At 45.8% G+C, this 12,925-nt stretch overlaps 1 protein-coding gene across 9 annotated transcripts in view; it reads left to right on the forward strand.

Moving 5' to 3' along the window:
• Positions 1–12,925, forward strand: part of MYO6 (myosin VI) — a 449,562-nt gene that overhangs the window by 380,519 nt on the left and 56,118 nt on the right. For all 9 annotated transcript variants that reach the window (XM_063916839.1, XM_063916841.1, XM_063916842.1 and 6 more), the window contains exon 25: positions 1,970–2,120. In XM_063916839.1, coding sequence (XP_063772909.1) covers positions 1,970–2,120 — 151 coding nt within the window. The remainder of the gene's footprint in view (positions 1–1,969; positions 2,121–12,925) is intronic.

Genomic DNA, 12,925 nt, shown 5'->3' on the forward strand with positions numbered 1-12,925 from the left:
TTCCTGGGCGGCTGCCCGGGGTGTCTCGGCTTTACTTGGTCTGGGTCGAACACGTTTGCAAGGTTCTACAAGTTCGATACTTTGGCCGCTGAGGACCTGAAGTTTGGTCAATCAGTTCTGCAGGAGCCTCCATGCTCTCCCTCCCATTCTGGGAGCTTTGGTACATCCCCATGGTACTAGTGTGGATGCCAGCATCCTCTAGGACGTAAGAGAAAATAGGATTTTAATTACCTACCGGTAAATCCTTTTCTCGTAGGCCGTAGAGGATGCTGGGCGCTCGCCCAGCGCTTTGTGAACCTGCAGTGGTTACTTAGTTCAGTACTGCTTAGTTCTTGGTTAAGTACTGTTGTTACTTGGTTAAGTAATATTGTTCAGCCATTGCTGATGTTTCAAGCTAGTTAGCTTGGTTTGCCTTGTGTGTGAGCTGGTGTGAAGCTCGCCACTATCTAATGGAGAATAGTTCCCAGTAAATAAATCTTATGCAGTTCTCTCAGGGAGATAAAGGACCTAATTCAGTTCTGATCGCTGCTGTTCGTTTTCTCACAGTGGGCGATCAGATCTGAACTGCGCATGCTTCGCAATGCGCCGGCGCGTTGCACAACAGCGACAGGCATCGGTGCCTAGCGATGGGATGGTGCGAAAAATCCGAACGCACGGGCGTTGGTAAGATGATTGACAGGAAGAGGCCGTTTGTGGGTGGCAACTGACCATTTTCTAGGAGTGTCCGGAAAAACGCAGGCGAGTTCAGGCGTTTTCAGGGAGGGTGCCTGATGTCCGCTCCGGCCCCAATCAGCAGGAATCAGTCGCACGGGAAGAGTAAGTTCTGAGCTGTGCAGAGACCGCACAAAATCAGTTTGTGCACCTCTGCTACACATGCGATCGCACACTTGAACAGCGATTTAACCCTCTCCTTGTAAGCGGCGACTATGTGATCGCAGGGCAGAAAAAAACACAGCCCTGAATTAGGCCCAAAGTTTCTTGCCACATTTTGTATATTAATCTGAAAAGAGTCCTATTTAAGGAAAAGTCATATTTCACATATATTCTGTGGCATGCTAAGTGGGGCTGTTTGGCTAGGAGTGTAGGGGTATCATGTAAGATTACTATTATTGCGAGCCGGGTTTGATTTCCAGCTAACGCATATAACAGAGGTTCTCAAACTCGGTCCTCAGGACCCCACACGGTGCATGTTTTGCAGGTCTCCTCACAGAATCGCAAGTGAAATAATTAGCTCCACCTGTGGACCTTTTAAAATGTGTCAGTGAGTAATTAATACACCTGTGCACCTGCTGGGTTACCTGCAAAACATGCACTGTGTGGGGTCCTGAGGACCGAGTTTGAGAACCTCTGGCATAGAAGAATGTCTTTCACTTGAGTCTGCTAGTAGTGTTGGAGTTTCATGTAAGATTCCTGTTCTTGCAACCCAGGTTCGAGTCCCAGCTAGCATACAGAAGAGTTTCTTCACGGGCAACAGGGACGGTGTAATGGTTAGCATTACTGCCTCACAGCACTGAGGTCATAGGTTCTATTCCCACTACAGCTGTTACTGTGTGGAGTTTGTGTATTCTCCCCGTGCTTGTGTGGGTTTCCTCCAACAATCCAAAAATATACTCGTAGGTCAATTGTCTCCCAACAAAAAACGAACCCTAGTGTGTAAGTCTGTTAAGGGCAGATTAGATGGGACAAGTTGTTCTTATTTGCTGTCAAATTCTATGATTTGAGGATAGATATATGTGGACACATCTGTATATGGTAAATTTAAAATGAAAATGGTTAATAAAGCTATCTGAAACCACTACTGTTCTGATTCTTGAACATCATACCTAGTTTGAGTGTATTTACTAGTCCCTGTAAAATATTTCAGTATCTTGGAGGAGATCAAAGGCAAAATGTACTATTTATGTTAGTACACATACACTACTAGTCTGCTCTGTACCTTCAGAATCCTAATGTGACATTTTGTTTACAGAATTGACGGCATGAGGAATGTGAGAACACTGAAAACCAGACTCGTCAAATTCAATGAAGTTGTTAATGCTTTGAAAGAAGGGAAACCGGAGATGAGCAAACAGGTGAAGGACTTGGAGTCGTCCATTGATGCCCTCCTGGCTAAGATAAAGGTGAGGTGACAGCATTTCTGTTCTTTGCTCCTGATGCTGTATGTTCTGTCTGCTAAAAATGTAATTATGCAAATAGACTTACATGAGGAAGGAAATAAATTAGTGTTTTTCACACTTTCTGCCTCAGATTCTCTGGCAAGCTACTTGCAGTCTGTAATTGTGTAAAAAGATGTACATTTCAATGATGCTCTCAGAAAGCCTCATCACAGATAATATGCCTACTGTGCTTGGAATGATTCATGCTGGTGAGGGTGCCTGGGACAGCCTGACAAGCTGTCACTGTGGGTTCATTGCAGAAAGCTTTCCCCAGTCAATCAAAACTTGTATGAGAGTAACTTGTGTAAGGACATTTTATTACATTTATTAATTGTTAAAGAAGATTTAAAGTGAGTGCAAGATTTTAGCAGTCTGACACCACATGTTAGTTTGGAGGATGAGAGGAAAACCTTTTCAGCGTGCCTTTGAAATTAGAATATTATTTGCAGATGTTCCTGTTGAGTTGGGTTACCTTGTGTATAGTAAATAACACCTAATATTCCACAGGCTGATCATTATTTAGATACTGAGAGGTATGTAATGTAAACGCAACGCCTACTGTGAATAAACTGCAGACAGAATGCTAAAGCAACTATGGACCTTATTCAGAGATGAACGCAGATCGCTGCATACGCAGACAGATCTGCGTTCATCTCCTCACATGCTGGAGGCTGCCCAGCATAGTACAAGGCCGCCCAGTATGTGTTGCTCCGCCTCACGATGCATCCACAATTAGATTGTGGACGCATCAGAACTAAGGTTGACCCTGGCTGCGCTGTCAGGCGGTCTGCCTATTTGTTTTTTTTTTTTTGAGCGGCTGCGTGTGATGTCCTGTTATTTTCAGGCAGGGCTGGTTGGCACCAGCCTGCCTGCTTCGTGGGACTTAGGGGGGGAATGGCCCAACCTGTTGAAGGGTTAATGGTCCCGTTCCCCGCTGACAGGACACTGAGCTCCTAAGGGAACTATTCACAAGCCCCACCACTGCGAGCGTACATTCCCGCAGCACGCCGCCACCCCTGAAGACTGAAGAATGGTGTCATGGCTAGCGGGTCGCCCGCCATTATGGTGGCATGAGGGTACGGAGACACACGGCTTCTAACCGGGTCGGAATGCGTCTCCAGATGCAGTACACAGCTGCGTCTCAGTACACTGTACACAGTACCCACACTGGCAAAAACAGCCTTAAAACTGTATTCTCTCCATTTTAAGCATCAGATTACCTCAGCCAGTATTAAAAAAAAAAGCGGGAAGACTGCACGCCATTGAAGGGGCGGGGCCTTCACTATGAGTGGATCCAGCAGCTCACCAGCGCCATTTTCCCTCTGCAGTGGACACAGACGCTGACTGACAAGGACGAGCAGCTCCTCCGGAGAGACCCCAGATTACCTCAGCGGTATCGGGGGGTCATAGCAGGGGGGAAGCAATTTATTAGTGCACTAAGTCCCCTATCAGGGTACTTAGTCTGCGACCCGGCTAAGGTTGGCATTAGCGATAAGGGCGCGGTGGGGGCTGGCTCCAAATAACTCTGTGTCTCCTTGAAGGGCTCTTTGTGGGTTAATTGTGCTTAACCTTTTCCTGTGTGTGTGTGCTGTCACATTTACATTATGTCAGGCAAAGAGTGTGTTTCTTGTGCAGCGGAGTGTTCCTCTTCACCAGGGGGCTCACTACTGGGTACTCAGGGCAGTGCACCTTCCCAGAATAGCGGAGCTGAACCGGAGTGGGTTAATTCCATTAAGGGAATGATCTGAAATATTTCTACAAAGCTATCCCGCAATGAGAAAGAGACGCAATACTTAAGACAGACTGTGGATGAGTTTATGAATAGAGACCCAGTCCCCAAACCAGCTTCTCAATCCCCGCCCGTTTGTCCGCAAAAACGATCTATGGCTTATATCCTGCAGTCTGACTTTGATGGGTTAGACATGGAGGAGGGTGAGGTGGATTTGGAGGGGGGGGGGGGGGGGATGCTACTTTGTCACAGGGAATAGAGGCTATCAGAGAGGTTCTGCAAATTCCTGATAAGGTGTCAGTGGAGTGTGAGGAATCTTATTTTAATGTAAAAAAGAAGTCCTCAGTCACTTTTCCAGTGTCAAAGGAATTGAATACCCTGTTTGAAGAACCGTGGGTTAATCCTCATAAATTTCAAATCCCTAAAAAGTTGCTCTCATCTTTTCCTTTTCCTCTGGAGGATAGGAAAAAATTGGAAAATCCACCGATAGTGGACTCATCAGTCTCTAGCCTGTCACTTAAAATTGTATTGCCTGTCCCTGGTGCAGCCTTCCTAAAAGATACGACTGATCGTAAAATTGAGACTACACTCAAATCATTGTACACAGCTGCTGGGGTAGCCCAGAGGCCTACTATTGCATGTGCGTCGATCACAAAAACCATTCCTAAATGGTCAGGTAACCTAATTGAGGGGTTAGATTCCTTGTCTAGGGGGGATGTTGTTTTACTCCTACAGCATATGTAGGACTCTGCAAACTTTATGGTGGAAGCCATAAAAGAGATTGGTTTGCTTAATGCACGCACCACCACTATGGCAGTGTCAGCACGCAGGGGCTTGTGGCTACGCCAGTGGACTGCTGATGCGGACTCCAGGAAAGGTGTGGAAGACCTACCATTCACAGGAGAGGCATTGTTTGGATATGAACTAGACAAATGGATCTCCAAAGCTACTGCGGGTACGTCTACGTATCTTCCTTCCGCAGCTCCCCCAGCCAGGAAAGCTTATTCAGCTTCAAATTTACAGTCCTTTCAGACAGCCAAGTTTAAGGGAAAATCCTTATGTACTTCTACAGCATCCAGAGGCGCAAGAGGTAAACCACACAAACCAGCAAATGCAGGTGCTCAGTAACAGAGCTCAGGCTCTGCTTCCTGAAAGCCTTCAGCATGACGATGGACCGCGATGTCTGGAGGGCTGTCAGGAGGGAGCCCGACTAAAATTCTTCAGTCACATCTGATCAAGTTCGTGCTGGGATACCTGGGTCATAGATCTTATTTTCCAGGGCTACAGACTGGAGTTCCAAGAGCTCCCACCTCACAGATTCTTCAAATCAGGCTTACCAGCTTCACAAGAGGCAAGTATAACTTTACAGCAGGCCATCCAAAAACTGGTACAGATTCAAGTCATTGTTCCAGTTCCACCTCATCTGCACAACAAGGGGTACTATTCCAACTTGTTTATAGTACCGAAACTGGATGGTTCGGTACGACCAATTCTGAACCTCAAGTCCTTGAACCCGTTCTTAAGAGTGTTCAAGTTTAAGATGGAGTCTCTGAGAGCAGTGATCTCAGGTCTGGAGGAAGGGGAATTCCTAGTGTCTCTGGATATCAAGGATGCGTACCTTCACATTCCGATCTGGCCGCCTCATCAGGCTTATCTACGCTTTGCACTGCAGGAAGTCTCTCCACTGCATCGATGGTGTTCACCAAAGTGATGGCAGAACATCACTTTACTCCACAAGCAGGGACTGAACATAATTACGTACCTGGACGATCTTCTGATAAAGGCGCGGTCCAGGGAGAGGTTGCTGGGCAGCATTGGTCTCTCAACCAAACTTCTTCAGGATCACAGGTGCATTCTGAACCTTCCGAAATCTCACCTAGAGCCAACACGGAGGCTCCAATTCCTGGGAATGATACTGGACACAGAGTCGCAGAAATTGTACCTTACATCGGAAAAGGCATTGGTAATCCAGTCGATGGTTGGGATGTCCTGAAGCCAACCCGGTTATCTGTGCATCTATGCATTCACCTTCTGGGGAAAATTGTGGCACTTCAATACGGAAGTTTTCACGCGAGACCCTTCCAGCTCGATCTGTTGGACAAATGGTCCGGATCGCATCTTCACATGCACCAGAGGATCTGTCTGGCGCCAAAAGCCAGGATCTCCCTTCTGTGGTGGCTACAGATTTCTCACCTCGTCGAGGGTCGGAGGTTCGGAATTCAGTACTGGATCCTGTTAACCACGGACGCAAGCCTCAGATGTTGGGGAGCAGTCACCCAGGGGGTGCAGTTTTAAGGAAGATGGTCAAGTCAGGAAGTAATCCTTCCAATCAACATTCTGGAACTCAGGACCATATACAACGCCCTTCTGCAGGCCTCTTATCTTCTTCATGATCGGGCCATTCAGGTCCAATCGGACAATGTTACGGCAGTGACGTACATAAACTGACAGGGCGGAACGAAAAGCAGAGCGGCAATGTCAGAAGTGTCAAGAATTCCCTTCTGGGCAGAAAAAAACGCTATGGTTTTGTCAGCGGGTTTCATTCTGGGAGTAGACAACTGGGAAGCAGACTTCCACAGCAGATACAACCTGCACCCGGGGGAGTGGAGCCTTCACCCTGAAGTGTTCAGGTGCTTGACACATCGGTGGGGATGGCCACAAATTGAGATGGTGGCCTCTCATCTCAACAAGAAGCTCAAGCGGTATTGTTCCAGGTCGAGAGACCCACAGGCAGTGGCGGTAGACGCTCTGACGACTCCAAGGGTTTATCAGATGGTGTACGTGTTGCCTCCACTTCCTCTGATCCCAAGAATTCTCAAAAGAATACAAAGGGAAAAGGTTCAAGCAATACTCATTGCTCCGGACTGGCCAAGAAGTGCCTGGTATGCGGACATTCTGGAGATGCTCCTCGAAGATCCGTGGCCTTTACCTCTTCGCGAGGATCTTCTGCAACAGGGCCCGTTCGTCTATCAGGACTTAACGTGGCTACGTTTGACGGCATGGAAGTTGAACGGCTGATTCTAGCCAGAAGAGGGATCCCTAACAAAGTTATCCCGACTATAATCCAAGCTAGGAAGGGGGTAAAGTCTAAACATTACCACCGTATTTGGAAGAAATACGTCTCTTGGTGTGAGAGCAGAACTTATTCTGTGGTGGAATTTCACCTGGGACGTTTCCTGCTTTTTCTGCAGGCAGGTGTGGATGTGGGCCTACGTCTGGGCTCCATAAAAGTCCAGATTTCGGCCTTGTCCATTTTCTTTCAAAAACAATTGGCTTCTCTCCCTGAGGTCCAGACGTTTTTGAAAGGTGTTCTGCGCATCCAACCTCCCTTTGTTCCTCCCTCAGCACCTTGGGATCTCAATTTGGTGCTGCAGTTCCTCCAATCGGACTGGTTTGAACCATTACAGGAGGTCGATGTAAAATATCTTATGTGGAAGACAGTCGCACTGTTGGCCTTGGCTTCAGCAAGATGTGTGTCGGAGCTGGGGGCTTTGTCTCACAAGAGCCCCTTTTTAATTTTCCATGAGGACAGAGCTAAACTCAGAACTCGTCAGCAATTTCTTCCGAAAGTGGTGTCTGCGTTTCACATCAACCAACCTACTGTGGTTCCGGTTATCACCGACACTTTCGCAACTTCAAAGTCTTTTGGATGTTGTGAGGGCTTTAAAGCTATATGTAAAGAGGACAGCTCGTCACAGGAAATCCGACTCGCTGTTCGTTCTATATGATCCCAATAAAATTGTGTGTTCTGCTTCAAAGCAGGCAATTGCACGCTGGATCAGGCTCACTATCCAGCATGCTTATTCCATGGCAGGTTTGCCGGTTCCAAAATCTGTACAGGCCCACTCTACTAGGTAGGTGGGTTCTTCCTGGGCGGCTGCCCGGGGTGTCTCGGCTTTACAGCTCTGCCGAGCTGCTACTTGGTCTGGTACGAACACGTTTGCTAAGTTCTACAAGTTCGATACTTTGGCCTCTGAGGACCTTCAGTTTGATCAATCAGTACTGCAGGAACCTCAGCACTCTCCCACCCAGTTTGGGAGCTTTGGTACATCCCCGTGGTACTAAATGGAACCCCAGTATCCTCTATGACATAAGAGAAAATAGGATTTTAATTACCTACTGGTAAATCTTTTTCTCGTAGTCCGTAGAGGATACTGGGCGCCCGCCCGGTGCTTCGTTCTTCCTGCACTGTTACTTGGTTAAGTATTGGTTCAGCTGTTGCTGTTCCAGGTTAAAGTTGGATTAGCATAGCTTTCTTTTGTTTGTGTATGCTGGTTTGGAATCTCACCACTATCTTTATCTATCCTTCTCTCAAAGTATGTCCGTCTCATCGGGCACATTTTCCTAGACTGAGTCTGGTAGGAGGGGCATAGAGGGAGGAGCCAGTCCACACTATCAAATTCTTAAAGTGCCCATGCTCCTAGTGGACCCGTCTATACCCCATGGTACTAAATGGAACTTCAGTATCCTCTACGGACTATGAGAAAAGGATTTACTGGTAGGTAATTCAAATCCTATTTTTCCTATTAAGGACCATACTGGTGGGCAAGTTGTAATTCGTTTGAAACAGTAGAAAGGAGATATTACAATTGGCACATGAAGGGTTCTTTACTGTAAGAGTAGAGGTGATATGTATTACCACATAAGGTGGTGGTAGCAAATTCATAAACAGAACTTAAAAGTGTATTGAATGCCTTACTTACAACATTTGATATCTTTAAGTAATCATAAAATAGGGTTATGTTCTGAACCATTTTCTACTGTGTTGTTGTTTTTTTTTTTTTCTATTTTATAAAAGAAAGAGACAGCTAAGATATACAGCCAATTTTTATTTAATGTGTTTATGTTTATCCAATTGTAAATTTGGGGGCCAGGACCTTTATTTACACTTCAGAGTCTAAATTGCCAACTGTCACACTAACGATTTTGTTTCACTTTTAGAATTTCTGTAAGGTTGAACATGTTGGAACTGTGCTTATGTACTTATATGTCTAACCCATCTTGAGTATAGCAATCTGTGTGTCTGTTAGAATTAAGTATTAAATGTCAGGTGTTGGCCTGTAACAACCTAAACATCTTACACTCAGAGAGTTTGCTCTAAACCAGAGGTTCTCAAACTCGGTCCTCGGGAGCCCACACAGTGCATGTTTTGCAGGTAACCCAGCAGGTGCACAGGTGTATTAATTACTCACTGACACATTTTAAAAGGTCCACAGGTGGAGCTAATTATTTCACTTGCGATTCTGTGAGGAGACCTGCAAAACATGCACTGTGTGGGCCCCCGAGGACCGAGTTTGAGAACCTCTGCTCTAAACCATGGCTGGCCAAACCGGTCCTCGAGATCTACCAACAGTTCATGTTTTCCAGGCCTCCTGGAGATCTGTAGAATTATCAGTTAGGAATGAATGCAGCCCATCTTAATTAGTAATGACTACACCTGTGCACCAGCCAGGTGGTCTGGAAAATGTGAACTGTTGGTAGATCTCGAGGACTGGTTTGGCCAGCTCTGCTCTGAACGAAAAAAAAAAAAACGATTGCTCATCATTAGACTGCCAACTCGATGATCATAGATAACGAGACACAGGTTGGTAATCAGTGAGTAGCAATTCATCAGTTTTTGTTTTTTCGCCACCAGATATGACTACACATAATTTCAGTGCTATACGCCTGGATTCTGGTAATACATTGTGGAGACATATCTAGCGTGCCAGATGAGGATTTATGGAATGTAAGACGTAGTTATCCTTTACACAGCTGCAAGAGAAGCTGCTGGCAGATCACTTTAACAGCTGTGCTTGTTTTCCTCAATTCAATTGAGCAGCATTAACACCAACACTGACTTGCATACATGCAATTTGTTGTAATGCTAGATTGTTATTACTAATCAGCTAATCCCATCCGTAATCCATCAGCGGTGTAAAAGGAAGTTGATCAACTTCTGCCTCTTGTCCCACCTGTGTTGCATAACCAGTTTTGCGTCTCTGTTTTAATGAAAGTTAATATATTGTTTTTTTTTCTAGTTTGCAAATTGCACTGAGCTATTCTAGATGTGGTGACACATGTTAAATGATTGCCACTTCACCTGGAAAACACCCGCCTCTTTCCTAATTTGATTGATCCCTATGTTTGTTTCTGCATTACAATGTTCTCTGTATTGCTTCCTACATTTTTCTTTCTTCCTTTGTGGTTTGTGCCCATCCATAGTGCAGTCATTACTTTCAGTGCACATGCTGCAGTCATTTCTTTACCTTTCTAGATTACACTAACAGAAGACACAAGTTTCAGAAACTAAATCCTCCACCAAACGTTTTTAAAATACCAAGAATAGTTGCTCTTGCATATGTTTAAAAAATAAGTACCGTATATACTCGAGTATAAGTCGACCCGAATATAAGCCGAGGCACCTAATTTTACCCCAAAAACCTGGGAAAACTTATTGACTCGAGTATAAGCCTAGGGTGGGAAATGCAGCTCTAGCCGTACACAGCCCTCAGTGCCAGATATGCCCTCATACTGCCAGATATACCCCCACAATGCCAGATATGCCCCACAGTGCCAGATATGCCCCACAGTGCCAGATATGCCCCACAGTGCCAGATATGCTCCACAGTGCCAGATATGCCCCACAGTGCCAGATGTGCCTGATATGCCCCACAGTGCCAGATGTGCCTGATATGCCCCACAGTGCCAGATGTGCCTGATATGCCCCACAGTGCCAGATGTGCCTGATATGCCCCACAGTGCCAGATGTGCCTGATGTGCCCCACAGTGCCAGATGTGCCCCACAGTGCCAGATGTGCCCCACAGTGCCTGATGTGCCCCACAGTGCCAGATGTGCCTGATGTGCCCCACAGTGCCAGATGTGCATGATGTGCCCCACAGTGCCAGATGTGCCCCACAGTGCCAGATGTGCCTGATGTGCCCCACAGTGCCAGATGTGCCCCACAGTGCTAGATACTTACCCTCCGTCGCTCCCGCGCTGTCTTCTGAAGGAGGGACATGGAGAGTGCAGTGCGCAGCTCTCCTGTGTCCCTCCTGCGTCTCCGGCGGCAGCGGCGTGTGTTAAAGGAAGTGCCGGTTTGTGCACTTCCTTTAACACACACACCGCCGGAGATGCAGGAGGGACACAGGAGAGCTGCGCTCTCCGTGTCCCTCCGAACGCTGACTCGATTATAAGCCGAGGTGGCTTTTTCAGCACAAAAAAAACGTGCTGAAAAAGTCGGCTTATAATCGAGTATATACGGTAGTTTTATAAAGCTATTGAGTCCAGTGATAGACTGCAGTCTGACACTACCATTCTTCCCTCTGCCTACATCAGTCAAATCTAGGTTTACATTTATTTATCATCAGTTTCTTATACAGCGCAGCAAATTCCGTTGTGTTTTACAATTGGCTCACATTCTAAGTTGTACTGCTTTATAGGGGTTGCAAGTTCTTTATATCAGTTCCTTTGTATGGGATACAGACGTTAGGTCGACACAGCTTAGGTCGACAGTCATTAGGTTGACCACTGAAGGTCGACATGTATTAGGTCGACATGGTCATTAGGTTGACATGTACTAGGTCGACGTGAGTTTTTCACCTTTTTTTTTTTTTGTATTTTTTCATACTTAACGATCCACGTGGACTACTATTGGAACGATAACCTTGCCCGAAGCATGGCGAGTGAAGTGAGCCAAGCGAGGGGACACGGTGCACTAATTGGGGTTCCCCGTCACTTTACGAAGAAAATTATGCCAAAAAAAGTCAAAAAAACCCATGATGACCTTTTGACCCATAGACCTAGTACATGCCGACCTAATGACCATGTCGACCTATTGTCCCTGTTGACCTAATGCATGTCGACCTTCCATGGTCGACCTAATGACTGTCGACCTAAGTTGTGTCTACCCAACGACCCATACCCCTTTGTATCATAGGTGCATTTTGATGATCTTTCATCCAGCATGTGACACCATGTGGGCATGGCCATTGACCATTGGTGGTTTACACCCAAATAGTTTTATCATCAATGGCGAGGTTGGATGGTAAAATCCCATTGCTTTTCAGTACTGGGCATGCGCAGCCGCAATCCACAATCCTTGTGTATGCACAGGCATGAATTATCAATAGCTAACACCTTGATGACCATCTTTAGATCAAAGGTAACACCAAATGATTCCTACACAAGAGCCAGTAGCAAATGCAGGATTTCTCCTGACACCCCCATGAGAAAGTACCCTGTATACATGTACCAGGGCCAGAAAGAAGCTGAGAGACTGGCACATCTGCCTTGGCTCTCTATGCTGCAGGGTAATCCATTTCACACACCCTGCAAGCTGAATACATGTGTCACAGGGTATCGACAGTGCCACTAATTTGGCCTTCCATCCTGGGCAGCTGCACTGCTCACATATCCCTCTTTATGGACCTGCTCCAATGTGGGCATGACCAGCAAGCTAAGACTTTAGACAGAGGTAGGAGGCCTCTACCAAGACCCTTCAAATAAACATAAATGATTAATTCCCACCAACCATTAAATGATTCACCTCAAACCCCACCCCACCATTTTTATATCAAGCCACTACTCCAACTACGTTAAGAACTCCCCATATCCCTACACTTATTGTATCATGGCTATAAATTAAATACCACTTCCTGCTTGGGTTCCACTGAGATATATGATTGACATTCGTTAGATTGGAGAATTAGGCAGAGCACAGTTGCCAGGTGGTTGAGAGGGATAAATATTATTTAAAGAAACAGAACTACAGTAGATTTTATTGTCTTATGTAAAGTCGACCAAAGTCTTGTTTTAGTTCTTGCCTTGAGTGCTTGGGGTACTTAGATTGAAAGCCATTAAAGCACGGATGGGAAATAAAATAGAAAATATTGAGACTTATTTATAAGTGCAAGTAAGGAGCAGATTAAATTTTCTCGGTTTGTTAAAATAGAGAAACCTTGCTAATAGTTGCCCATAGAGATGCAAATAAAATAATAGGTTTTATCTACTGTAATAACCAGAAGTGCCTGCAGTTGCACATCACAATGGACTAATTGA

This window comes from Pseudophryne corroboree, chromosome 4 (genome assembly GCF_028390025.1).
Source record: "Pseudophryne corroboree isolate aPseCor3 chromosome 4, aPseCor3.hap2, whole genome shotgun sequence".
Taxonomy (NCBI): domain Eukaryota; kingdom Metazoa; phylum Chordata; class Amphibia; order Anura; family Myobatrachidae; genus Pseudophryne; species Pseudophryne corroboree.